This window comes from Brassica napus, chromosome A9 (assembly GCF_020379485.1).
Source record: "Brassica napus cultivar Da-Ae chromosome A9, Da-Ae, whole genome shotgun sequence".
In the NCBI taxonomy this organism is placed as follows: Eukaryota; Viridiplantae; Streptophyta; class Magnoliopsida; order Brassicales; family Brassicaceae; genus Brassica; species Brassica napus.
In genome coordinates this window covers 40092829-40117196 of record NC_063442.1, presented here as the reverse complement: position 1 = coordinate 40117196, position 24368 = coordinate 40092829, and the positions used below count along the sequence as shown (strand labels likewise).

Genomic DNA, 24368 nt, shown 5'->3' with positions numbered 1-24368 from the left:
ATGCGTTTGAGCGTCTTAAGCACACCAGAATGACCCCCAATACGACTATCATGGTATTCTGATAAGAGCAGAGGAATGAACTTGGATGTACGAGGGATCAGCAAGCGAGTTTTGTAACGCACATAGCCCCCAATCAAAGAAAATCCTTTCCCTACTGGTGCGCCAGCCAACAATTGTTGCTTAATGGCTTCAATGCCTTCATCTTGCGCAATTTCAGCATAAATGTCTTGCAAGTGAAGGGATTGAGGGATCACCAGTGATAACAACGTTGCACACACGCCTCCTTCCGGTCTGGCCATCTGTCTCGACAGTCCATCTGCGGCCTTGTTCTCAATCCCCGGTTTATAGATGATGTCAAACTGAAAACCAAGCAGACGAATCAACCATTTCTGATATTCCATCGAGACCTCACGCTGTTCCAGGAGAAACTTCAGACTCTTTTGATCAGTGTGAACCACAAAGTGATGACCAGTAAGGTAATGCTTCCATTTTAAGATAGCAAACACAATAGCCATGAGTTCTCGCTCATAGATCGGCTTCAGCTGTTCCCGAGGAGTTAACGTGTGACTATAATATGCAATGGGACGTTTATTCTGCATCAGCACGGCTCCTAATCCCACACCGGAAGCATCAGCCTCCACGACGAACTGCTCCTTGAAGTCAGGAAGAGCGAGGACGGGCGTGGTAACCATAGCCTTTTTTAGCACATCAAACGCCTGTTGGGCTAAAGAAGACCAACAGAACTGCTCCTTTCGAAGCAATTCAGTAAGTGGTTTTGCTAGAGTCCCATAATCCTTGACATAGCGACGATAGTAACCCGTCAAACCCAAGAAACCCCGCAATAACTTCACAGTCTTTGGAATAGGCCACTGCTGCATCGCCGCTGTCTTGGCAGGATCTGTTGCGACGCCGTCCTTAGATATAATGTGACCAAGATACTCCACCTGAGGTTGACCAAAAGCACACTTCTTCAAATTGGCATATAACTTCTGCTCCGCAAATATTTCCAAAACCAACCGAAGATGTTGTACATGATCCTCCAGTGATGAACTGTAGATGAGAATGTCATCGAAAAATACCAACACAAACTTCCGTAGGAATGGACGAAATAACTCATTCATCAATGCCTGAAAGGTAGATGGAGCATTCGTCAACCCGAAAGGCATAACCAGAAACTCGAAATGGCCCTCATGTGTGCGGAAAGCCGTCTTCGCAATGTCCTCCTCACACATGCGAATCTGATGATACCCGGAGCGCAAATCCAACTTCGAAAATACCACTGCACCGTGAAGCTCATCCAGTAACTGGTCAATCATGGGGATTGGAAACTTGTCTGGCACGGTCGCGCGGTTAAGCGCACGATAATCAACACAGAAGCGATGAGAACCATCCTTCTTCTTGACAAGTAAAACGGGACTAGAAAAAGGGCTAGTACTCGTGCGGATGATCCCGGCCTGTAACATTTCCAATACCATCTTCTCCATCACTTCCATTGTAGCTCTTGGATAACGATAAGGTCGAACGGAGACTGCAGACACCCCGGGAAGTAACTGAATACGGTGGTCATGACCTCGAGGAGGAGGCAATGATGTAGGGACCGCAAATACGTGAGGATAAGAGTCCAACACGGCCTGCAACTCCGTATTAACCGGTAGAGGAACGACCCTGTGATTGTGTAGCTCCACTGACACAAGTTTCGACGAAGCTCCCGAAACAACGGATAGTGACTGCAACGAAAACTTCCTGCCTTGCAAGTCCGGTTCTCCCACTAATGTCACCATCCGACCATGATGCTTAAAACCCAACTCATGGATACTCCAATCCACCAAGCACTTCCCCAACTTGCGCAACCATTGCACGCCAAGGACGACGTCAACGCCCCCCAATTCCAACGAAATAAAATCATCAGTGAACGCTTCTCCTTGCACCGAAAAAGACACAGAGTGGCACACGCCTAATCCATCCACAGTTACCCCAGTACCCAACCGAATCTGCAGCTTAGAGCCACTGATCAGAGGGAGCTTAGAGTGCTCCACCACGCCTGGCGTCACAAAGTTATGCGAAGCGCCGCTGTCAATGAGTATCACCACTGCACAACGTCCAAACTGACCACGAACCTTCATAGTTGTAGGAGTATCATTACCTAAGAACGCGTTCATTGATAACTCCATAATCTGATGAGCAATAGGCAGTTCATCATCAGTCAACTCAATCATATTGTCATCCAAAACCTCCACTTCATAACCGTTAAGCACCGTAATAATCCGCAAATCCTTCATCGGACACTCATTGACATGAGCCTTAGAATACCTCCCTTTACACTTGAAGCACACTCCATTACGCCTCATGTCATCTAACTCCGCATCCGTGTACTTCTGTCGAGGTTTGAAGCTAGAAGCAGTGCCTGTAGGTGAGGTTGTCGTCACTCCTTTCTTAGTCCCGGTAAACGGTACCGTCGACTTATAGTTAGGAGTCGACTCACCACGACGACCACCACTAGTAGTAGCCCCCGCCGCCAAAACTGATTTACAAAAGGCACTGTCTTCCATGCCCATCACAGCCGTGATATGTTGTGTCAACCCCCGTGGCTCCTTCATCTTAATCACCTCCTGAAACTCCGGCTTCAACCCGTTGTAAAAAATATGTTCCAAGTTCTGCTCATCCACTCCCACTACAATACTCTTTAGCTCCTCAAATTCATTGATATAATCCGTCAACGAACCTGTTTGGCGTAGCGCAAAGAGGCGTTTCGCTGGCTCATCCTCCAAACGTTGCCTGAAACGTGACAACAAACGCCGCTTAAACTGACCCCAATCTGTGAACGGAACAGTATCCATCTCCGAGTTAAACCAATTTAGCACCGGACCCTCAAGGCTAACAGCAATCAAATCCAGACGATCACGACCATGATAGTTACCAAAACGAAAATAACGTTCAATGCGTGCAATCCACCCATACGGACCCGATCCAGAGAAGATCGGCATCTCAATCTTCTTCACTAGACTCTCGCGTGTTTCGCACGCTGGATGATGATACTGTGGACCCGATTGAACCCCCGACGAATGAAACGGAGAAGCTGTCTGGAACACCGGCGCTGGTGACGCCGATGACTCTGCTACCTCCTTTCCCGGCGCTCTCGTCGGCATCTGGTTCGAATCGAGACGATTTAACACCGTCATCATCTGATCAAAACGACGATCCAACGAGTCGAGGCGTTTCTCCGTCGTCAACAAACTTCGGTCGATAGCTGTCAACTGCACCTCAGCTCCCGTTACGAACGTCGACACGCGATTCCACTCAGTCTTCATAAAATCCACTTGTTGCGAAAGTTCTGCGATGGTCTCGTTCACCTCCAACATATCTTCCGCCGAGCTGTCCATCTTCACAAACGTCGCCGATCACTGTCACAACGCACCAATTTGATAAGTTTGAACGTGTAATCTCCCTTATCGCAAGATCCCACTCTCCTTTACGTAACTGGTTCGTGTAAAAGAGAAATAAGAAACTCAAAGCTTTAATAACTCTCTCGATATTCGATAACGTGTAATCCCAAGTAGGAATCACAGTACAAGAACGATGATGCTAAAGGTATTACGATCTCATGGCGATCGTTCTCAGAGGACTCATGACGTCACTCTTCAATACATACAAAAAGCATGAAGAAAAAGTAAAACAACTACTCGACTTTATTCTTTATTCCTCGTAGCAAAGCCTCTGTCTCACACCAAGTCTTTGCTCACTAGTCCTTCCCTCTTACTCCACCAGAAGGTTACTTTCTTCTTTCTCCTCTAACTCCCCGTCTTCAACTCCCTTCGACTCTGTCTCAGACAACACCTGCTCCAACTGGTTCACTCCCTTGCGACGTTTACGGAAATAGACCTGCTGGTACAGATCCTGCCAAGACAGCGGCGATGCAGCAGTGGCCTATTCCAAAGACTGTGAAGTTATTGCGGGGTTTCTTGGGTTTGACGGGTTACTATCGTCGCTATGTCAAGGATTATGGGACTCTAGCAAAACCACTTACTGAATTGCTTCGAAAGGAGCAGTTCTGTTGGTCTTCTTTAGCCCAACAGGCGTTTGATGTGCTAAAAAAGGCTATGGTTACCACGCCCGTCCTCGCTCTTCCTGACTTCAAGGAGCAGTTCGTCGTGGAGGCTGATGCTTCCGGTGTGGGATTAGGAGCCGTGCTGATGCAGAATAAACGTCCCATTGCATATTATAGTCACACGTTAACTCCTCGGGAACAGCTGAAGCCGATCTATGAGCGAGAACTCATGGCTATTGTGTTTGCTATCTTAAAATGGAAGCATTACCTTACTGGTCATCACTTTGTGGTTCACACTGATCAAAAGAGTCTGAAGTTTCTCCTGGAACAGCGTGAGGTCTCGATGGAATATCAGAAATGGTTGATTCGTCTGCTTGGTTTTCAGTTTGACATCATCTATAAACCGGGGATTGAGAACAAGGCCGCAGATGGACTGTCGAGACAGATGGCCAGACCGGAAGGAGGCGTGTGTGCAACGTTGTTATCACTGGTGATCCCTCAATCCCTTCACTTGCAAGACATTTATGCTGAAATTGCGCAAGATGAAGGCATTGAAGCCATTAAGCAACAATTGTTGGCTGGCGCACCAGTAGGGAAAGGATTTTCTTTGATTGGGGGCTATGTGCGTTACAAAACTCGCTTGCTGATCCCTCGTACATCCAAGTTCATTCCTCTGCTCTTATCAGAATACCATGATAGTCGTATTGGGGGTCATTCTGGTGTGCTTAAGACGCTCAAACGCATTCAGCAGGCGTTTTACTGGACTGATATGCGACGTACTGTGCAACAGTATGTGGCTCAATGTACCGTGTGTCAGACGCATAAGTATTCCACACTCTCACCGGCGGGATTGCTCCAGCCATTACCCATTCCGACACAGATTTGGAGTGATATCAGCCTTGATTTCGTGGAGGGCTTGCCGTCGTCGACGGGGGTGAATGTGATTTTAGTGGTGGTGGATCGTTTGAGCAAGTATGGCCATTTCATAGGTTTACACCACCCGTTCACAGCAGTTGATGTAGCGTCAAAGTTTGTTTCTGAGATAGTTCGTTTACATGGCTTTCCGGCGTCTATCATTTCGGATCGGGATCGAATTTTTCTCAGTGCCTTTTGGAAGGAATGCTTTCGCCTGTCAGGGACCAAGCTGAAGTTCAGCACCGCATTTCACCCGCAGACGGACGGTCAGACAGAGGTCCTCAACCGCTGCGTGGAAACCTACTTGCGTTGCTTCGCGTCGGGCCACCCCAAGACTTGGTTTAAGTACCTTTCATGGGCGGAATACTGGTACAATACTTGCTTTCACTCCTCGTTACAGACAACGCCTTTTCGCGTGGTCTATGGCAGAGACCCGCCTACCTTGATTCCTTTCGAGGAAGGTTCAACGGGAAACTTTGATTTGGAGAGTATGTTGCGTGAACGGGATGAAATGTTAGCACATTTGAAGGAATTGTTGTTGAAAGCGCAGCAGAACATGAAGAGGAAGGCTGATCAGAATCGTCGAGATGTGGAGTTTGATGTAGGCACGTGGGTTTTCTTGAAGTTACGACCGTATCGCCAGTCTTCTGTCACACGTCGCGTTTGTCAGAAGCTAGCCGCGAAGTTCTATGGTCCGTTTGAGGTTGTGGAACGAGTGGGGAAGGTGGCTTACCGTCTACAACTTCCACCTTCGTCTCGCATACATCCGGTTTTTCACATCTCTCAGCTGAAGGCTGCGATCGGCCAGTCTATACCGGTCACACCACTGCCGACGACATTTTCGTCTACCGGAGAGTTTGTAGTCCTACCGGAAGCAGTGTTGGATACTCGATACACAGAGGATGGGCGTCTCGAGGTTTTGGTTCAATGGATGGGTCTGCCAGCTCATGAGAATACTTGGGTGTCGGGTTGGGAATTGTCTCGTCAGTTTCCGGAATTTCAGCTTGAGGACAAGCTGCGTCTCGTTGGGCGGGGTATTGATACGTACCAGCAGGTCTATTTTCGTAAACGTCGCAAGGGAGTGAACCAGTTGGAGCAGGTGTTGTCTGAGACAGAGTCGAAGGGAGTTGAAGACGGGGAGTTAGAGGAGAAAGAAGAAAGTAACCTTCTGGTGGAGTAAGAGGGAAGGACTAGTGAGCAAAGACTTGGTGTGAGACAGAGGCTTTGCTACGAGGAATAAAGAATAAAGTCGAGTAGTTGTTTTACTTTTTCTTCATGCTTTTTGTATGTATTGAAGAGTGACGTCATGAGTCCTCTGAGAACGATCGCCATGAGATCGTAATACCTTTAGCATCATCGTTCTTGTACTGTGATTCCTACTTGGGATTACACGTTATCGAATATCGAGAGAGTTATTAAAGCTTTGAGTTTCTTATTTCTCTTTTACACGAACCAGTTACGTAAAGGAGAGTGGGATCTTGCGATAAGGGAGATTACACGTTCAAACTTATCATATTCATCCTCCAACATGATCTTCGTAGTACATAACTTGGTGTGTCTGTTTGCGGAGACGAAACAGCTGGACCTCACCACCGCGTGGTGTTCCATTATCTTCCTCAATCCCAGGTCAACTACGAAAGTAATGTAAAGATGCCTCACATGGCCATCAATCACGACATCCTTGCCACCAAACTATTGGCAGACAACACATGCCGACATCATACAATCAATATATTATTACTCATCCAACAACCTGTAACTGTGTTTCTCAAGTCTTATAAAAATTTAATACGTGGAAGCAAAATGAATAAATCCCAGACAATATCCTCATCACCAAATTTTGCAGAAGAAAGAAATAATGAATAAAAATAGAAAACCAAAACGAAGGACTAAGATTCTCTCTCTCTCTCCAGAAGAAGAAATGGTGCGCCATAGAAAACCCACAATAGAGCTTCTATGACCACATGTTTACCTCTTCTTATTTTTGCCCGCAGTTACTTTGACTTTAATACCAATTTATCCCCTCCCCCAATAGTAAAGCTAACACAGCCTTCTCTCTTTTACTCTGCCTTGGCTCCCTCAGCCTCAACCACAGGTTTTTCCCCTTCTCCCAAGCCAGCAGCAGCAGCCTCAGGTTTCGCTGTTTCAGCACTTGAGTCTTTGGCAGGTGATGCAGGTTTTTCCTCTGCAGCCTTTGTCTCTGCCTCTGCGGCCTTTTTCTCAGCCGCAGGTTTTCCATCTTTGACTTCCTTGGCGTCTTTGCCACCTTTGGCATCTTTGCCTTCTTTGGCATCTTTCCCGTCCTTGGCATCTTTCGCGTCCTTGGCCGGAGGAGGAGGCATCATGTGGGGTGGTGGATTAGTCTTGAGCTTCAAGAATATCTGCCTCATCCTCCCAAGATCAGTAGGCTTCCCAGGTTTAGGACCCTGGATAACCATCACAGAAGGTTTCTTGTCCGGATCCTTTTTCCCTCTCTTCTTCTCAATGTTGGGAACCTCACGCGGGATCAGCTCCGCGATTGCTTTCCAGTAGTGCTTGTCAACTTCCTTGTGGAACTTCTCTTGGTTCACCCAATACAGCTTCAAGAGAGAAAGAGAGAGAGGTTTTAAAAGAATCTCACACAAAAAGCTAGCTTGAATTGAATCACACAGAGATTATTACCTTCTCCCGTTCGCGGTTATCAGCCTTGTTGGTCTCGATGGTCTTTTCTCTCTTCTCATAAAAGGCCTTCTTGTATTCGTCAGCTTCAGCTATGATCTGATTCCGCATCTCCTTCTCCTTCTTTTCCTTCTCCTCGAGGTGAAGTGCGTTTTGACTAAACCAAAATATCACTTCACACACTCAGAGATTCATTCGTATAATAAAAGATGGGTTCTTTCTTGATCCTAACCAGAGGCTTTGCAATTGAACTCTAATCTAGCGCATTTGTTACATTCACTATACGACCACATGATCCTAATATCTTTATCGAATGATCTAAAGTCCAAAACTTTCCTAAGCTAAGAACAAACTGTGATCTAGTCAGAAGCAGATAGACTAACCGGCGCCATTCACGGCGTTGGAAACCCTCCTCCCGCATTTCGTTCGGATCCGGAAGAGTCGGCCCATCGGAGGCGAAGATCCCGGCGTCGCCGTTTCCGTTCGGGGAGGAAGCAGCAGCGAATCCGTAGCCGTTGGGAGAGGCGGGATTTTCAGATCCATCACCGTTGAAGGAGGAGAAGCCACCCGATGGCGGGGCTTCGGAGAAGTTTTCGTAGCTCATGAATGAATCGTCGTGTTCAGTCGGGGAATGGGTCTGAGCCGCCGGGAAGTCTCCGTCATCGAAAGTCGCCATGGCGTAAAAATGAGCTTCTCTTGACTTATGATCCGATCGCTGCTTTGATTCACAAGAAAGAGAAATATAGACAAAAGCCTTTACGGAACTCTAAACGCGTCGTTTTCAAAGCTTAGCGTAGATCTGATTTACTTTTCTTTTCTTCCATTAGAATAGGGCACGTTGACCAAAACGTGCAACTGACTAACCCAAGCCACCAAGCGTTTGAAACGGTGACGTTTTACAAATTCGCTGTTTAGGTAGTAGGAGCCTCTGGAGGAGAAGGAGGTTTCCAGGTGTTGCCTGACTAAACTTTTAGTACGGCATCGTTTTATTGTTATCTTACAAAAAGGCCTCATGTGAGTGCCGTCACTTGATCTCTTCCTTCCCACAATCTCTCCTGAAACCCTAAATCAAAAGCCGAGAACAATGGCGTCGTTCGCTCGCCGAGCCATGAGCCTAGCTCAGATTCCATCTGCAGCACGTGCCCCCGCCTCTGTTTGTCAGCGTCGCGGTCTCGCTGGCGCCGCTGGTACTTTCTTCTCTCTCTCCTGATATTTTCTTAGATCTAATGATCGTAATTTCTTTCATTATCTGATTACTCCCTCAGATCGTGTAGAAATGTTTTCGGAACCCATTGAATTGATTGATTGATTGTTTTGGATTGAATCTAAAAAAAATGAGAATGTTGCAGATCACCATGGATCTACCAAGGTTGACTTCTGGAAACAGCCCACGAACCCAGGAAACTGGAAAGAGGAGCATGTTCGTTTCTTCATATCTCTGTTTTTATTTTTGTTTTAAAGCTATGAGTTGATGATGATGATTCCTTTTCTTCTCTGCAGTTTGTGCTTATTTCGCTCTCTGGCTGGGGCATGCTTTTCTACGGTGGATACAAGCTCTTCACCGGTGGCAAAGGAGAGGTAACTGCTTTCTCTTCTTCCTTAACAAACCGGCTCTCTCTATTCCTCTACCCCTTCTTACATATGTTTTGATGGTTATTTGCAGAAGCCTGCCGAGGCTGCGCAATGAATTTATCACTGGGGAAAAGAGTCTTCTTCTCGTGCATTTACTTTCTTTTTCAGCACCTTGTGACTGGTCTTGTTATCAAAGCCAGCAATTACTTGTTTGTTTTCTTTGACAATAATATGGATCGTTTAATCACCTTTTGAGATCTCAATCATGTATCCAGTGGATGATTCTGTTTCATAATTTCCCCTATGCTTTGAAACTTTTCAAGGTTTTAGCATTGTGATTTGCTTTGGATCATTCTACTTGTTTGGTTTGGATGAGATTAAATAAGTTCCTTGTTCACGATTAGTTACTATACATCTATGTCCACCATGTTTGGCTGAACCAAATGTTGCTGCTAGTTGCTTTCGTCTACAGCTGGTGTCTAATTAGATAGATCTTGAGAGGACGAAACATACTCTTCAAATATTCGCAGCTTGCCTCTTGTTAGTTTTGTATTGTCCATCTCTGGCCTTGTGTGTTGTATTTGGAGTTGAAATTAGGCATTTTCTCCTATTGCTTTCCTAGTTGAAATCAGTTGTTTTAATTCATTCACGGTCTCTCCAGTCACCAATGTTGTAGTATGCGAGGAGCACTGTTTTTCAAATCGTAACTTTTACTCCCTCAGTGAACACACACACGTAGTTTCTAGAGGTTTCTTTCTCGGAATGTTTCTCAAAGGCAGCAGGCCTTAACTTGTCTACCATCATATTGTAGGATCAAATCTGAATATTAAGATGATCACTAATGGCAAAAATGTGGTCAGACTGCATATATATACACGCACACTGAATCATTAAGAAGCACTTCACCAGGCCAAACAAGCGATATGAGTTGATGAATATTCATCCAACCGAAGGAAACATATTAAGTTGCAACGCATTAATCCTATACGCGAAGGGAAAAAAATGTTAAGAGAAAACAACAGGCATTCACATGTCTCTATGGTTTCACCGATTTACCATTTATGCAAAACGTCAGTACAGAATTGTTATTACTTTTTTTTTTTCTTTCAACTGGTAACTTATATCAGTCACATATGTGTTCCTATACTCCAATGTGCACATCATACACTTACTATCAGTACAAAACACCAATGAAGGGTTTATCACCTAATGCAACTATCATATTTCATTTTCATTTTAAATATATGCTAGCTTGAATTTATACTCATCATAATAAAATATAGAAAAACACAACCGCAAAATCTAATGAATATTCCTATAAGATAAGGGAATGACAGCATATTGTTTTTGACTTTAAAATTTCTTATCTTGAACACAAACAAACAACTCATGCATTATATCAACTGATGAGCAACTCCTTATACCTTTGAGCGATCTGGTCAGCTGTATAGTCCGTATAATACCCTTTCCCCACAATCAGACCTTCCTCTCCACCAAGCCTCTCGATCAGTCCCTGAACTTCATCTCCTCCAACTTGGCTTGGATTCAACAAGTTACAAGCGACCTCTATCACTCCTTCCCCGTGCACCAGAGCCATCGTCTGCACCGAAGCCAAGCCTCCTCCTCTCTCGCTTGCCTTCCTCGCAATTCTCTTCACCGCCTTGAGATCAGTTGACATGACTGGCACGTTGTAGTTACTGACCCACCCGCACGCCCCAATCGCCACAACCCCTTTGGCTTTGCTCACCTCCTGTGGCCCTGCGTCTGGCTTGACAGGAACCACCTCCAACTCCAACCCACCTGCCCATTCATGTCCCTCCCTGTTCGCCTTGAAATACCCCAGCTTCCTTCTTATCGAATCCAGCGTGCACTCCTCCTCATGTGCTGCTCCATATAGATACGTAGGAACTGCACAAATGGTAGTAAGTCATATCAACAGCCTCAAGATTCCAAGAGTCTATGAATAAAGGTCCTCCATAAAGTACTCACCTCTGAGAATGGATCCGATATCCCTGGCCAAGGAAGTAGCAACGGAAGAAACTTGGTCAATAGAGGTCTCATACAAAGGGTGAAAGCATATGTGGTCGACCACACCAAGCCGGGGATGGGAACCACAATGCGACTCGAGGTTGATCGCGTCGAGAGCAGTCTTAACCATCGCAAAAACCGCACTCTTCAGGGGAGAAGAAGATGACAACCCCTCGTGATCTAGAGCGGAGACGAGAGTGTACCCAACCCTGCCATAAGCAGCGTCTTCAAACTTGTTGACAATCGCAGCTGGTGGAAAAGTCTTTGCGGATCTCTCGATAGCTTCAAGGGCAGCCTTGTTCCTCGCTTCAGATATGTAAACCTTGCAACAACCAAGCATTTCTCTCCTCAACATCTCCTCCTCCGACCAAGATAAATAAACAAATAAATAAAAGCGTTCTGTGTTGGCTAAAAAAGAAAGAAAAAAGCTTATCCACTAACGACTCTGTGGCCAAAAAAAAAAAAAAGTACAAACCAATTAAAAGAAAAAAAAGAGACGTGTCTTGTTAGAAGTCGAGGTTCGAAGAGGGGTTTGGGTATCCCTTGTACACCAATTGTTTCTTGGGTACGCCGAGAGATGCGCATATGATGTTGAACTTGACCCTGAGACCATCCTTGATCTCGTCTTTGGTTTCGTCCTCTGGATCCATCATCGGGAACTTATCGAGCAAGGCTTGGAAGTCGTGGAGGTGCTTGTGGAGCTGAGGAGACAAGTGAGCAAGGAGAGCAGGTGAGTTCCAGAGGGAAGAGCAGCCCTTGTAGAATCCGAGAAGCTCGCCTGTTTCGAACCCGAGTTTCAATCCAAGATGACGAGCGTCTTCCCGACCCGACGCTAGACCCGCTTCGTAACCTTCGTCAAAGCCTTGTTGTATGTGTGTTTCCTCTAGGCGGAGTATACAATCGAAGATATCTTCTGAACTCATCGTCCAATTGAAAAGTGATGATGATGATGATGATGATGATCTCTCGAGATAGATACGATGTATCTTCTAAAATTTTAATTAGGGTTAAAAGGAGTTAAGACTAGAGATTTGGGGATTTATGATGTTACTTTTGGGTCAGAATATAAGCGGCCCAAAACAATTGGGCCCTCCTTAGACACTGTCTGTAGTCTGTACTGAGAGAGGGGCATTTAATGTTGAAAGCTGTAAAATGACTGGAAGCAAGTTGGGGGTGGTAGCTTTTGATTATTCATTCCTTCGTGCTTTTGCCTATTAACTTTTCTTCCCAAACTTGTGTGTTTCACTTCAGTTTATGATAACCAAAAAGGAGAAGATCCATCTCAAAAGCTTATAGAAAAAGAGCTGAATAACAACAACACAGACTCTAGGATATCTAGCTACATACAATGGCAAGTAGCTTGATTCATTAAAACAAACGAATAATTTAGAAAAACAAAAAAAATAACAAATATGGTTGGTACATCAGTTATCAGTGGTAAGATTTGAGCACAGCTCCACAAAAGTGACAGACAATGGCCTTCCAAGCTTTGCGGTAAAAGGGAACCCCGCAGAATCTTGTGGAGGTTCTCATGTCAGCCACCACTGCTCCTCCTCCACACCTCGAGCATAAACCGGCAGCCGGCTTTCTCCCTCGGACTTGCTTCCTTTGGTCTACAAGAAAACAGAAGATGGCCATTGCTTCTCCACAGGTCAGACTAGATGAAGAGATATAGCAAACTACAGAACTGAATGTTGTGTGTTAAGCTTCAAGTTGGAGAGGGGTGAGTGTGTCTTCTTAAATAGAGAAGTCTTGGGAGTTTCAACCATCTAGATCGCCGCCGCGTGTCACGTAAAGATACAGTTGGCTCGCTGACTTCCCTTACTATCATTGACTTTTTTCACATTCAAAATTTTTTTATTGAATTTTTATTATTTAAACGAAACCACCCACTTATGAGTTGTGCCACATATCTTCTTATTATCACTCTCAACTGCCTCTGGTTATTTATTTTGGATACTACTCTACACCAGAGGGCAGAGACACCCATTTCCCCATTAACCATAGCCATTGACTTTCGCATTATTCTTAGTATTTTATTTAGTCAAATGAATGATAACACCCACCCATTAATGCCTTTGAACAAACTACCATGTTCTAAGGTTACCCATATTTGAGCCATCACGTACGCGATTGGGTGATATATCCAAAATTGCGTATTTATTATGTATATGTATATGCTTCAGAGTGTAGGCTTCTTTCAAAGATGGTTGTGACAAAAAAAACAGTTAAGAAGTTGAGTGAGTTACATTTACTTCAAGTGAATAAAGGAGTGAGTGGCGGAGTAAGTCAAATCCCCTACAAGCGCAAGAGGAGACGTTTTTTTAATGTTGTTATCTGGAACAAAAGGGTGAGAGTGTACATGTGTGTTGTCAGAGAGCTGCCATCATTGCTCGTCTTGTTGCCTCCTGCTTCAACTCTGCCGCTTTCCCTCTCCCCCTCAAGTACATGTGTATACTTGATGTTCCAACACACAAACGTACATCATTGAGGATTTTTTTTGAATGTTGTTATCTGCAACTGATCACAAATTTGTGGAATAAAATCTTTTAGAATGGTTTATTCCATTAATTCCATAACTTTTTATCATTTTCTTTGAAAGATATTGAATGATCATTCTATCTAATTCTACATCAATTCTATAATTATTCCATCCCTTTTATTCCACTAACTCCTTTTTTTCTGTCTACTAATAATAAAAGAGAAGGTGGTCGAGTTGAGTAGGTGGTACGTTTGTTTAGTTTCTAAACATAACTGTCGAGGCAACCATTTCCATCCATCACTAATCACTTGCACTCGCAGAAATAACTAACGTTTTCTTAACGTAATGGGCCAATCAGGGGACATAAACGTAATGGGCCTGGCCTTATTAGAAAAGACCCAAAATGAGCGATGGAGGGATGATGTTGTGCTTTCACAATCCATTTCCTCGTTCAACTTTTTGTTTGCGGTGAGGATCTCCCAAATCAGAAGAGAGAGTCGATATGCAATCCCGTTCCGCCCTCCTCTCTCGATTCCTTCGACCTGCGTCGTCGAGATTCTTCTCCTCTTCCTCCCCGATCACTCCCGTCTCATCCGCAACAACTCAATCCCCCAGGACCCTCGAGTCTCTCCGAGCGCGTCTGGCGGACGAGTCGCCTTCCCTCACCGACTTCATCCACGGCGATACCTACTCCGTCGAGGTCGGCACCAAGAAGAAGCCTCTCCCCAAGCCCAAATGGATGAAGGAGTCGATCCCCGGCGGCGAGAGGTACGTCCAGATCAAGAAGAAGCTCAGAGACCTTAACCTCCACACCGTCTGCGAGGAGGCTAAGTGTCCCAACCTCGGCGAGTGCTGGTCCGGCGGCGAAACTGGAACCGCCACCGCAACGATTATGATCCTCGGGGATACGTGTACACGTGGCTGCAGGTTTGTTTCTTCTTCATCCCTCTCTTCCTCCTCATCAACTTCAAATCAGTTTTTTTTTTTTTTTTTTTTTACAGATTTTGCAATGTGAAGACATCGCGCACGCCTCCACCTCCTGACCCCAACGAACCTAACAACGTGGCTGAAGCAATCGCATCGTGGGGTGTTGATTACGTCGTCATCACCAGTGTAGACCGCGACGATCTGCCTGATCAGGGGAGTGGCCATTTCGCACAAACTGTGCAGAGATTGAAAGCTTTGAAGCCGGAGATGCTGATAGAAGCTCTAGGTAACCTCACTGACTACGACGACGTCTTTAATTAATTTATGAGTTTTTTGTTTTCTTGATGTTTGATTTGTATATATAGTTCCTGATTTTCGCGGAGATGGTGGATGTGTTGAGAAGGTGGCGAAGTCAGGGCTTGACGTCTTTGCGCACAATATTGAGACGGTTGAGGAGCTTCAGAGCTTTGTGAGGGATCACCGTGCTAACTTTAAGCAGTCGATGGATGTGCTTAGGATGGCTAAGCAGCATGCGCCTGCAGGGACCTTGACGAAGACGTCGGTGATGCTGGGATGTGGGGAGACTCCTGATCAAGTGGTCAAGACTATGGAGAAAGTGAGAGCGGCGGGGGTTGATGTTATGACGTTCGGCCAGTATATGAGGCCGTCTAAGCGTCACATGGCTGTAGCTGAGTACGTGACACCGGAGGCTTTTGAGAGATACCGCCTTCTTGGCATGGAAATGGTAATGCCTTTTTTTTTTTTTTTTTTGGAAATTTGATGGGAAACAAGGAGAGGGGTAAAATGGGATTGTTGGTTAAACAGGGATTCAGGTACGTAGCATCAGGGCCGATGGTGAGGTCGTCGTACAAAGCAGGAGAGTACTACATAAAGTCCATGATTGAGGCTGATCGAGTTTCTTCCTCCCCGTAGATACTCAATTCCAGGATTACACTATGTGAATTCTTTCACTTTATTGCTTTGTTTACTCTGAATAATGATGAGAAAATGTAATACTATCATTTGTCATTTGTGTGTTTATTCTTCTCTCTCACTATACGATCATTGTCCTTCATCTTTCTCTGATATGTACAACTCTGCTCCATCGTCTACCTTTTGTAGTTTTGCATCAGCGTATCATTAAGTTGTAAGTCATTCATTTTCGAGGGAATAATTTGAGTGGGTGATTAGTGTATTCAGCTTTGATTGAGTTCTTCTCTTCATCTAGTCTACTTAGTATGCGAAATGGAGGAGTACAAGTACATGTATCATAAAGCATTTTGATATTTAAATGTAATGGCATGTAAACAAATGCTCTAGATTTCTTCTTGACGACATGAAGTGAAGAACAAGACACAAGATTCTCTCTCTCTCTTGTTTAGAGATCCAAAAAGAAAGAGAGGGATAACAAACATATGACTCTTAAGGTAACGGCTAGTAAACCAGAAGGTAAGACTCAAATAGACACTTTTGCATCAAAGGAATGCTTATTCGTTGACAGATATTGAAAAATAAATCAAGGTAGTGGCACCGGAGGAACTTGGCCGTTGGTTCCAGCGCCAGCTCCAGTGGCCGGGGTTGGAGTTTCAAATCCGGGGTTTGGGACAAGGGTATCATCGCCACCAGGGAGCTGGGTGCGAGTTCCGCCTCCTTGTCCCCCACCAAATGATGGGATTTGGCCACCGATAGACCCGCCGGTAAGGGGAGCTCCAGTGACGGGATTGTAAGGGTAGAATGGTTTCTTACATTTGGGAGGAAGCAAGAACCTTCCAACACCGGGGATGAGAATAGTTGGTTTGGGCTCAATGGTGACAAGAAACTCAGGGTGTTTGACATCAGTGGTCTTATGGGACTTGGGAACATGACGCAGTCCGCTAACTTGCTCTGCAGGTCCAAGCAGTAGGCTAAGAAGCATGACAGTGACTGCTGCTGCTGCGAGTGTTAGCAGAGACGAAGCCATTTGTTTTTTTACAAATTGTAGTGAGAAAACTTGGGGAAGGTAGTGTGTTTGTTTGATCTTGTGGAGGGAAAGTGTATGCGTGTATATAGTGAATTTATTGAGCTAACTGTGGAAACATTTAACGAAGGTGAGATGAAATGGTTGAAAATAGAAGGTGTGTAACAAATGCGTAGAATGGAGTTTGCTAATTATTAGAGAGCCTCCAAAGTTTGGTGGAAGCCAACAACGTATGTACTACGTGCCCTTTAAATATAATTCTTTCTACAACTTTGGTTGTTGCAGTCTGAAATGCAGTGTCATGGGCCATAATTCATTAGACGAGCCCACTGTGTTGTGTGGCTTTCTCTTTCGATTTAGTCGACCACGCTTTTGAGTGGCTCAACTAATCTTGTTTCGTAAAACTGTGTTTAAGATATCAAAAAGACAAAAGAATTAAAAAAAGGAAAAGATGCATTTTATACATACACATGGTCATTTATCCGAAGAAGCAAAAGGAAAGAAACAAAACGTTTGAATGCATAGAGTTAAGTGTGAGAGAGGCTCATTCATCATGGGACGGGGTAGGATTTGTTCTTGCACATGCACTTATAAGCCATGGGACAAGTCTCAGCCTCCTCTATAGATGCACACACAAAGCTAACCATCACAAGACGGCATGGGGAGCATGAGCCACACGCGTGTGAGCAGTCCGGCAGCCTAGACCCTGCCACCTGCACCGTGTCCGGCCTCCTCTGACGCTTCATTCCGACATGATGATTATTATGACCTGCCCACCCAGACGAACATAATTGAACAAGTTAAAAGACATTGAAGATAGTGAAAGAGGTGGGTAAAATTAAGGAGAGTGAGAGAGAAGAGCATACATACTTGGATAGGGGTGCGTCGGAAAATGCCTACTAGCGAAGATAGAGCCGACAAAGAAAGAGAGGAATAGGACAAGGAGAAGAAATGACTTCATGATATACTCTTGTGATCTGAGTAGTAAAATTATATAAGTTAGGAAGTGGGATGAAGTGATGTGTGGTGGTACGTACGGCTAGAGAAGAAGGTGTATATATGATACGTGGATCGTTAACATAGCGTTCTACGAAATTGATGAGACTCACGGTAGAGAAGAGTAAAGTCACATGAAAACAAGAACGAACGTATGAAATGATATAAATTTTCGAGGAATCACAAGAAGCGAAGCCTAATTAAAAACTTGATGAACTTCGTTCGTGCTGCTTTGCTGAATGTCATGAGCTTCCTCTGTGCAAAACTGAAAGACCTACTTTTGTATACAGTCACCTTCAATTTGCCTTCTCTGGCCTTTCTTTTGTGTGACCTCCATTAATGCCCCTCCCACACCATTAATGTTTTTTTAATTTTTATTTTTAAATAGTAGTGCATTTGTCATATCTCATATGATGAGGTAAGTGAGTTTATTTTTCTGTTTGTATTTTTGGTCAGATAACCTAAGCCAACTCGTTTTACAAGTTAAGTTGATTGGTTAGTTTAATCAAATCATTAGTGTTTGTTGGTTTCGGGTCAGAAATAACTAAAGAGTAAAGACATAGTCATTAAGCAAATGAACATTATTATTCAGCAATCATTCTTCAGAAAATATCTAAAATTAATCAACCATAATAATTTATACTATAAAGTCTTAGTTCATTTCTACACATAATGACCATATAAACAAATGTTATTTAGCATTTTTCTGCAAAAACATCTACATAATCTTTTGTTGTCACCAGATCCAATCCCTAAACACTTTTTTATCATAAATTTAACAGTTAATCCTTTTAATTATCAACAATTAGTTGGGAACTATATGCGAGTCACTTCTTTTTATTTGCATTAGCGGATTTCTTTTCTAATTTCAATAGGTTGATTTAAAATTGTTGGTGTAGTTCTTGACCTGAACAATGGCAACTGGACGAGGGTCCCGTATGGTTCCTTATAGACTTGAACATTGCCTTGTTCTTTTGGTACATATGTTTACTTACATCAAAACACAGCTTAAAGCAAGAATACGTTATTTAAAATTTTAAACTATGTTACAACATATTATTTTTGGTACAAAATATTAAGATTTGCAATATAATGAAAATACGAAAATGAAAGGAAAAGAATCACCTGCAAGCGACTTCACCTCCATCCATTTCCTCTTCGTCTGCTGTGCAATATCTGCAGGAATAGGAATAACATAGTGGTAGTCGGCCATGCCTTTGTGATACCCACATGAATAAGAATGAAAATATTCAATAAAATGGGAAACTTTAAGCTAATGCTCACTATATAAGACGCATTCACAAACACAAAACCCAAGAAAATAATAGATCTTACATTCACCGTTAGAGATAGAAACAGGGGGGGGGGTCTACAGTGTTCAGGGAGGGGGCAGCTGCCCCCACTAAATATTACAAATAAGTTTACTTGCATTAAAATGATCATTGATTCAACAGCTCAAATGGTAAAAATCTTAGAGAACCCCAATTACGAGTGCTCTTAATCTTTTGTCCACACCAGTGATCGGTTCGAATCTGCACCTACCCCACTAACCTGATTTTTTTGTTTTATTGTATTTTTTTCTAGTTTTTTTGTCCACATGCCGGTACTATTTGTTTTCCTACTGTCTTTCCTTCAATCATTTTGTTTATTATTTTTTTATCATTCAGACTCAGTTTTTATTTTTATATACTTTTGTTTTCTTAACAGTTTATTCCGTTATTTTCGATTTCATTTTATTTTGTTAGTCATTCTTTCTGAAAAATATTTTAGCTTTATGAGTTTAATTTTCTTTAAAGTTTTTCTTTAGAAAATATAAACATATTTATGTAATAGTATTAATTATAAATATATTAATTAATTAATTAATTTTTATGCCGTAATAGATCCGACACTAGATAGAAACACTCTGAAGCTTGCATAAAGTGGGATCTAGAAAGGGTAGTAGCCTTAAGGGGTGTTATTGAATTAATGAATTCAATAAAATTGAATATAACTGTCATAGTCTTTTTGTTCCAGAGTAACGCCGAGAGAAGCGATGCGCTTAGACTCTTGAGAAATATATTCTAATAGAATTATATATATACAAAACCATATGATAGTTATTGATAAAAGTATATATATAATAAAATAGATAAAAAATATATTTGTTCAGAATATTAAGATTTTTTTTTTGACATTAAAAAGTTACTTTATTACACAAATACAAATAAAAAATTGTTTGGAAAGATAGACCATAATAGAATAGCCAACAAAAAAAATTATGAACAGATTTTTGGGTTTTTGAAAAAAAAGTCAGCAATTTCATGTTGGCATCGAGGTACTGAAGGATTGAAAATCTTTTTTGTAGCGTCTCGATCTCGTGTAGCTTTATTGAAAAGTTTAGTCACATCTATGATTCTTTATTCATAGTGATCAAATTTTTGTAGTTGGATCCAAGGTTTTAAAAGGTAGAGGAACATAACATATTTTCCATTGCTCAGACAACTTTGTGAAAGTTTTTGGTTTGAATGAAACGGACTAGATTTTATGATTGGACAGAGAGAAGGGAAAAAGGGGAGAAGTGGAGAGAGTTGGCCCATTCATTCACCGACTTTTAAGCTTTAAGCTGTTGACTTCTTCTCATGACATGAACCCGTTTGTTTTGTTTTTCCTTTTTAAATTACTTGTTTAGAGTTTTTATTATCCTTCTTGCCGAAAGTTTAAGAATTTAGTTAGTTCATGATTTGTTAATTCTACATATCCATGTGATATATACTGTGGAGATGTATGTGTTGAAAACATTCAGTATCAAGGTTGACTTCAACTTCTAGTTAAGATTGACGAGACTAATATATTTGATCTAACCCAATTGGTCTTATAGTAACCTATGTATCCAAACAGCGGTCTAGTCCATCTATGAATGGTTATACACTTATACTGATAGCATAGTGGTTATGGGTACATGAGATATTTTTTTTTTTTTTTTTTTTTGATGAAATGTTAAATTTATTGATCATCAGGAAAAAGAATGTTTATGTACAGCAATAACTAAAAAATTCTATCATAACTCAAACTATGAAACCTATTTATTCCTATGGCTGCCTTGCACTAAACCAACACTGCATTAGTCCTTTGAGTTTCTGCTTCTCATAGTACTTTGTAGACATGATCCTTTGTCTTATAGTCTTTTCAATGAACTTCGCCAACTGAGCAACAGGCTTTGCAGGCTGGCCATGTCGTCTCTCATTCCGTTCTTTCCATAGATAATAGATAGAGACCTGAAATGCTAGCCGCAAGAGTATGGACTGCAAACTCCCCACAGACCTTGCCATGATTCGCGCTACAATTTCATTCCAGTCCGGCGATGGAGGAGGCCGCAAGAGTGTGCCAATCACTTGTAGCCAAAGCGTGTACGAGTAAGGACAAGCAAAGAACAAGTGATTTCTAGTTTCATCAGGCTCCCCACAGAACACACAGCATTGAACCTGCCCCCAAGCTCGCATCTTGCTACCTGTTGAAAGTTTATCTTTAACTGCCAACCAAGCGATAAATGCATACCTTGGAACTCCTTGCGCAAACCAAATAAGCTTACTCCAGACTACCACCGGCCTTTTGCATCTGATCTGTTCCCATGTCGCTGCAGCAGAGAATTCCCTTCCATACTCATCGTCCTTCCTTTTCCAAAGTACCTCATCTTGTACATTTGTTTCTAGCACAACTCCTAACTCTTGGACTTTGACGATCATGTCTTGAACAGTCGTATCTCGAGTACGTCTGAACCTCCACTCATTCTCCACAAGGACATCCGCAATACAAGCGCTAGTAGCTATGCCGAGTTGCAGCCTCCCACGGTCCCCCACGAGCTCGATCAGTCGGCCAATTGGGTGCCAAATATCTGTCCAAAATTTCACCAGCTTCCCATCATGAATATCCATCTTGAGAAACCTTTGCGCGACAGGTCTGAGTTGGAGAAGCTTTTTCCAGACCCAGGATCCTGTGGAGCCTTCCTTAACGTCCCAAAAGGAGATTCCCCGCAGTAATGTTTGCTTCACCCACTTACCCCACAACGACTCTGAATCTGTGAAGAGACGCCATATCAATTTGAGTGCGAAAACCAGCGACACTTCTTTAATTTTCCGTACTCCTAAGCCTCCTTCCTTCTTGAGGCAGCAGACCTCTTCCCACGCAACCTTCGCTCTAGTGGTGATATTAGGGGATCCACTCCAGAGAAAAGCTGAGCACATACTATCAATTTCATCAATACAAGCTTGTGGTAGACAAAAAGCTGAGCACCAGAAGTTGGTAATGCTAGCAATGACTGATTTAATCAACTGGAGACGACCAGCGAAGGAGAGAGATTTACTAGTCCAACATAGTAATCTGTTCCGAATCTTCACCAGCAGGGGATCGTAGTCATTGCGCGTCATTGTCTTTGTAGTGAGGGGCAGACCAAGGTACTTTATTGGGAGAGCTGAGACAGTAAGACCAGCTTCCCCTGCAGCCACTTCCAGCTCCTGTTTACCTCTCCCCGCTGCAAATACAGTTGATTTTGCCACATTGATTTGCAGCCCAGACATACGTGCAAACTCTTGAAACACTGTGAGTGTACCATTGAGTGAAGCCGGTGAGCCATCGGTGAACACAACAATATCATCAGCGAAGCTCAAGTGCGTGAGGTTAACTGCACAACACATAGGATGATAACCTATATTGTGGTTCTCCACAGCTCTGTTTAGCAGTTTAGATAACACATTACTAACAATCACGTAAAGATACGGAGATAGCGAACAACCTTGCCTTATGCCCCGTGAGCTCGGAAAGAACCCCTCCAGCTCGCCGTTTATGGAGACTGAAAAAGTAGCAGTATCTATGCAGCGCATGATCCAGGTAATGAAGAGGTCTGGGATGTGCATTGCCCTGAGCGTAGATTCAACGAATGACCACTTCACCGTATCAAAAGCTTTTGAGATATCGAGCTTTACTACAGATCTTGACGAGACAGCAGGCTTATGGTAATCTTTCACCAGCTCAGTGGCTAATAACACATTCTCAAGGAGGAGACGACCCTGTACAAATGCACACTGGTTCAGTTCAATAGCTTGGGGAAGAACAGCTTTGAGTCTGTGAGCCATAATCCTCGAAATTATCTTGTAGACTACATTGCAGCAAGCGATCGGTCGAAAATCGCTCAACTTCTCAGCACCCGTGGTTTTAGGGACCAGAGACAAGAAGGTAGCATTGATACTGCGAGGAAGCAACCCGTATAGGAAAAAGGATTGCACAGCAGTGATTAAATCTTTCCCCACTACTGTCCATGCCGCTTTATAGAACTCCATTGGGAAACCATCTGGCCCAGGAGCCTTGTTTGCAGGCATAGAGAAGAGAGCTGCTTTGACTTCTTCACCCTGCACCGGAGCAACCAAGGATGCAGCATCATTCCCGGTGCAACGATAGTCCAAAATCTCCTCCAGTTCATCCTGTGACACTTCCTCTTCTACTGTATCTTGGCCTTGGAGAAAATTCTCATAATATGACACCGCTTCCTCCTTAATGTCTACCAACTCCGTGAGAATTCTACCATCTGACGTGATCAATCTCCGTATCGCGTTCCTAGAGTATCTGCTCTTACAGGATTTATGGTAGAAATTTGTATTCCTGTCCCCAAGGTCCAACCATTGCACCCTAGACTTCTGATAAAACAGCTGTTCTTCAATTCCTGAGATGTGATGCCAATGTTCCCAGGCGTCGGAGGCTGCCTCAAAAGTCTCAGAGTTAGGACTTTGCATTGCAGTGTTCTGTTTGGCACAGAGATCATCGAAGGCTGACTTCACCCTAGAAGGGAGATCTCCAAACGCTTCTCTATTCAGTTTCCTCAGATCATACTTCAGCGCCTTTAATTTATCATGAAACCTTCTTAAAGCCGAACGCGAGTGGTAAAGCGGGGCTGTCGAGTTCCAGACGCGTTGAACTATCTCCAAAAATTGAGGATGTTGAGTTACATGAGTAAAGAACTTAAATGGTTTAGGGTTCACCGGCTCCCTATCATGTAACTGAGTGACCATTCTCACATGATCTGAGACTCCGCCTGCTTCAAAAACAACATTAGATTGCTCAAAAGTAGACACCCAACAGCTATTGCCCATAACTCTATCCAATTTCTTGCTGATAGGGTTGCTGTCTTGACTATTGGTCCAAGTAAATTGCGGTCCTGACTGTGCAAGATCCACTAAATCACAGTCTGCGACCATATTTTGAAACTCTCTAATGGCTGCTGATTCACCTGCCATATCCGAGAACCTAGAGTGCTCCATTGCTGAAAGTGTGACATTGAAATCCCCCTGGATTACCCAAGGATTAATATTGCTCGCCACCATCCTCGAGATAGTTTCCATCTCCCTCCATAGTTCTCTCCTTTCCATCATACAGTTTGATGCGTAGACAAAGGAGCTTAGAATGACATCCTCCGTTCCTTTAAAACGAACCCAACAAGTAATCATCTGCGCACTAATCAATACTGGTACCACCTCAACCTCATCTGACCAGCATACCCAAATACGTCCAAGCCTGTGGTGACTGTAGTTATGCAGACACTGCCAACCCGGAAACGTAGCTGTAAATATTCTTTGAAAATTTTCCTCCAGTACCCTTGTTTCAACCAAACACCCCAACACTAGCTTTGCATTTCTGACCCAGTTCCTTACTGCGTTTTGTTTGCGAGGTTTATTGAAACCCCGCATATTCCAAGCGAAGATTGATGTCATTTCCTCCGAGAGGAAGACTTCTTTGTCTGACCTGATGACACTGCTTGC

The 24368-nt window shown here is 43.4% G+C and overlaps 7 protein-coding genes across 7 annotated transcripts; 2 read left to right on the top strand and 5 right to left on the bottom strand.

The window, feature by feature from the left end:
* Nucleotides 1-6678: 6678 nt before the first annotated feature.
* On the bottom strand, nt 6679-8438 carry LOC106368789 (clathrin light chain 1). Its single transcript, XM_048741566.1, has 3 exons — nt 8002-8438; nt 7622-7775; nt 6679-7539 (listed from the first exon to the last, which is right to left on the bottom strand). The coding sequence occupies exons 1-3, from the start codon at nt 8292-8294 to the stop codon at nt 7021-7023; spliced, it is 966 nt and encodes a 321-aa protein (XP_048597523.1). The 5' UTR covers nt 8295-8438; the 3' UTR covers nt 6679-7020.
* A 75-nt stretch (nt 8439-8513) lies between these two features.
* On the top strand, nt 8514-9542 carry LOC106368790. Its single transcript, XM_048741567.1, has 4 exons — nt 8514-8805; nt 8968-9038; nt 9119-9196; nt 9282-9542. Exons 1-4 carry the CDS (start codon nt 8703-8705, stop codon nt 9303-9305), a joined length of 276 nt encoding a protein of 91 aa, XP_048597524.1. The 5' UTR covers nt 8514-8702; the 3' UTR covers nt 9306-9542.
* A 946-nt stretch (nt 9543-10488) lies between these two features.
* On the bottom strand, nt 10489-12141 carry LOC106415593 (formimidoyltransferase-cyclodeaminase). Its single transcript, XM_048741568.1, has 3 exons — nt 11770-12141; nt 11180-11579; nt 10489-11098 (listed from the first exon to the last, which is right to left on the bottom strand). Exons 1-3 carry the CDS (start codon nt 12139-12141, stop codon nt 10590-10592), a joined length of 1281 nt encoding a protein of 426 aa, XP_048597525.1. The 3' UTR covers nt 10489-10589.
* A 335-nt stretch (nt 12142-12476) lies between these two features.
* BNAA09G43580D lies at nt 12477-12963 on the bottom strand. Its single transcript, XM_013808836.3, has one exon. The coding sequence runs from the start codon at nt 12854-12856 to the stop codon at nt 12650-12652; it is 207 nt and encodes a 68-aa protein (XP_013664290.1). The 5' UTR covers nt 12857-12963; the 3' UTR covers nt 12477-12649.
* Nucleotides 12964-14120: 1157 nt separating this feature from the next.
* LOC106368796 (lipoyl synthase, mitochondrial-like) lies at nt 14121-15831 on the top strand. The gene is made up of 4 exons (XM_048741565.1): nt 14121-14627; nt 14702-14913; nt 14993-15372; nt 15453-15831. The coding sequence occupies exons 1-4, from the start codon at nt 14203-14205 to the stop codon at nt 15558-15560; spliced, it is 1125 nt and encodes a 374-aa protein (XP_048597522.1). The 5' UTR covers nt 14121-14202; the 3' UTR covers nt 15561-15831.
* Nucleotides 15832-15893: 62 nt separating this feature from the next.
* LOC106415359 (putative cell wall protein) lies at nt 15894-16655 on the bottom strand. Its single transcript, XM_013856037.3, has one exon. The coding sequence runs from the start codon at nt 16585-16587 to the stop codon at nt 16144-16146; it is 444 nt and encodes a 147-aa protein (XP_013711491.2). The 5' UTR covers nt 16588-16655; the 3' UTR covers nt 15894-16143.
* A 364-nt stretch (nt 16656-17019) lies between these two features.
* On the bottom strand, nt 17020-17844 carry LOC106368795 (protein EPIDERMAL PATTERNING FACTOR 1). The gene is made up of 2 exons (XM_013808839.3): nt 17455-17844; nt 17020-17353 (listed from the first exon to the last, which is right to left on the bottom strand). Exons 1-2 carry the CDS (start codon nt 17543-17545, stop codon nt 17136-17138), a joined length of 309 nt encoding a protein of 102 aa, XP_013664293.1. The 5' UTR covers nt 17546-17844; the 3' UTR covers nt 17020-17135.
* Nucleotides 17845-24368: the final 6524 nt, after the last annotated feature.

Excerpts from the sequence above, each read along its gene's own strand:
- LOC106368789 (XM_048741566.1), bottom strand. The coding sequence starts at position 8,294 with ATGGCGACTTTCGATGACGGAGACTTCCCGGCGGCTCAGACCCATTCC. Across the intron at positions 7,776-8,001 it reads CAACGCCGTGAATGGCGCCG|TCAAAACGCACTTCACCTCG; the intron begins GTTAGTCTATCT and ends ATTTTGGTTTAG. Across the intron at positions 7,540-7,621 it reads ATAACCGCGAACGGGAGAAG|CTGTATTGGGTGAACCAAGA; the intron begins GTAATAATCTCT and ends TCTCTCTTGAAG.
- LOC106368790 (XM_048741567.1), top strand. The coding sequence starts at position 8,703 with ATGGCGTCGTTCGCTCGCCGAGCCATGAGCCTAGCTCAGATTCCATCT. Across the intron at positions 8,806-8,967 it reads CGGTCTCGCTGGCGCCGCTG|ATCACCATGGATCTACCAAG; the intron begins GTACTTTCTTCT and ends AGAATGTTGCAG. Across the intron at positions 9,039-9,118 it reads GAAACTGGAAAGAGGAGCAT|TTTGTGCTTATTTCGCTCTC; the intron begins GTTCGTTTCTTC and ends TCTTCTCTGCAG.
- LOC106415593 (XM_048741568.1), bottom strand. The coding sequence starts at position 12,141 with ATGAGTTCAGAAGATATCTTCGATTGTATACTCCGCCTAGAGGAAACA. Across the intron at positions 11,580-11,769 it reads GCGTACCCAAGAAACAATTG|GAGGAGATGTTGAGGAGAGA; the intron begins GTGTACAAGGGA and ends TCTTGGTCGGAG. Across the intron at positions 11,099-11,179 it reads TATCGGATCCATTCTCAGAG|TTCCTACGTATCTATATGGA; the intron begins GTGAGTACTTTA and ends CCATTTGTGCAG.
- BNAA09G43580D (XM_013808836.3), bottom strand. The coding sequence starts at position 12,856 with ATGGCCATCTTCTGTTTTCTTGTAGACCAAAGGAAGCAAGTCCGAGGG.
- LOC106368796 (XM_048741565.1), top strand. The coding sequence starts at position 14,203 with ATGCAATCCCGTTCCGCCCTCCTCTCTCGATTCCTTCGACCTGCGTCG. Across the intron at positions 14,628-14,701 it reads ACGTGTACACGTGGCTGCAG|ATTTTGCAATGTGAAGACAT; the intron begins GTTTGTTTCTTC and ends TTTTTTTTACAG. Across the intron at positions 14,914-14,992 it reads GATGCTGATAGAAGCTCTAG|TTCCTGATTTTCGCGGAGAT; the intron begins GTAACCTCACTG and ends TTGTATATATAG.
- LOC106415359 (XM_013856037.3), bottom strand. The coding sequence starts at position 16,587 with ATGGCTTCGTCTCTGCTAACACTCGCAGCAGCAGCAGTCACTGTCATG.
- LOC106368795 (XM_013808839.3), bottom strand. The coding sequence starts at position 17,545 with ATGAAGTCATTTCTTCTCCTTGTCCTATTCCTCTCTTTCTTTGTCGGC. Across the intron at positions 17,354-17,454 it reads TCCGACGCACCCCTATCCAA|GTCATAATAATCATCATGTC; the intron begins GTATGTATGCTC and ends CTGGGTGGGCAG.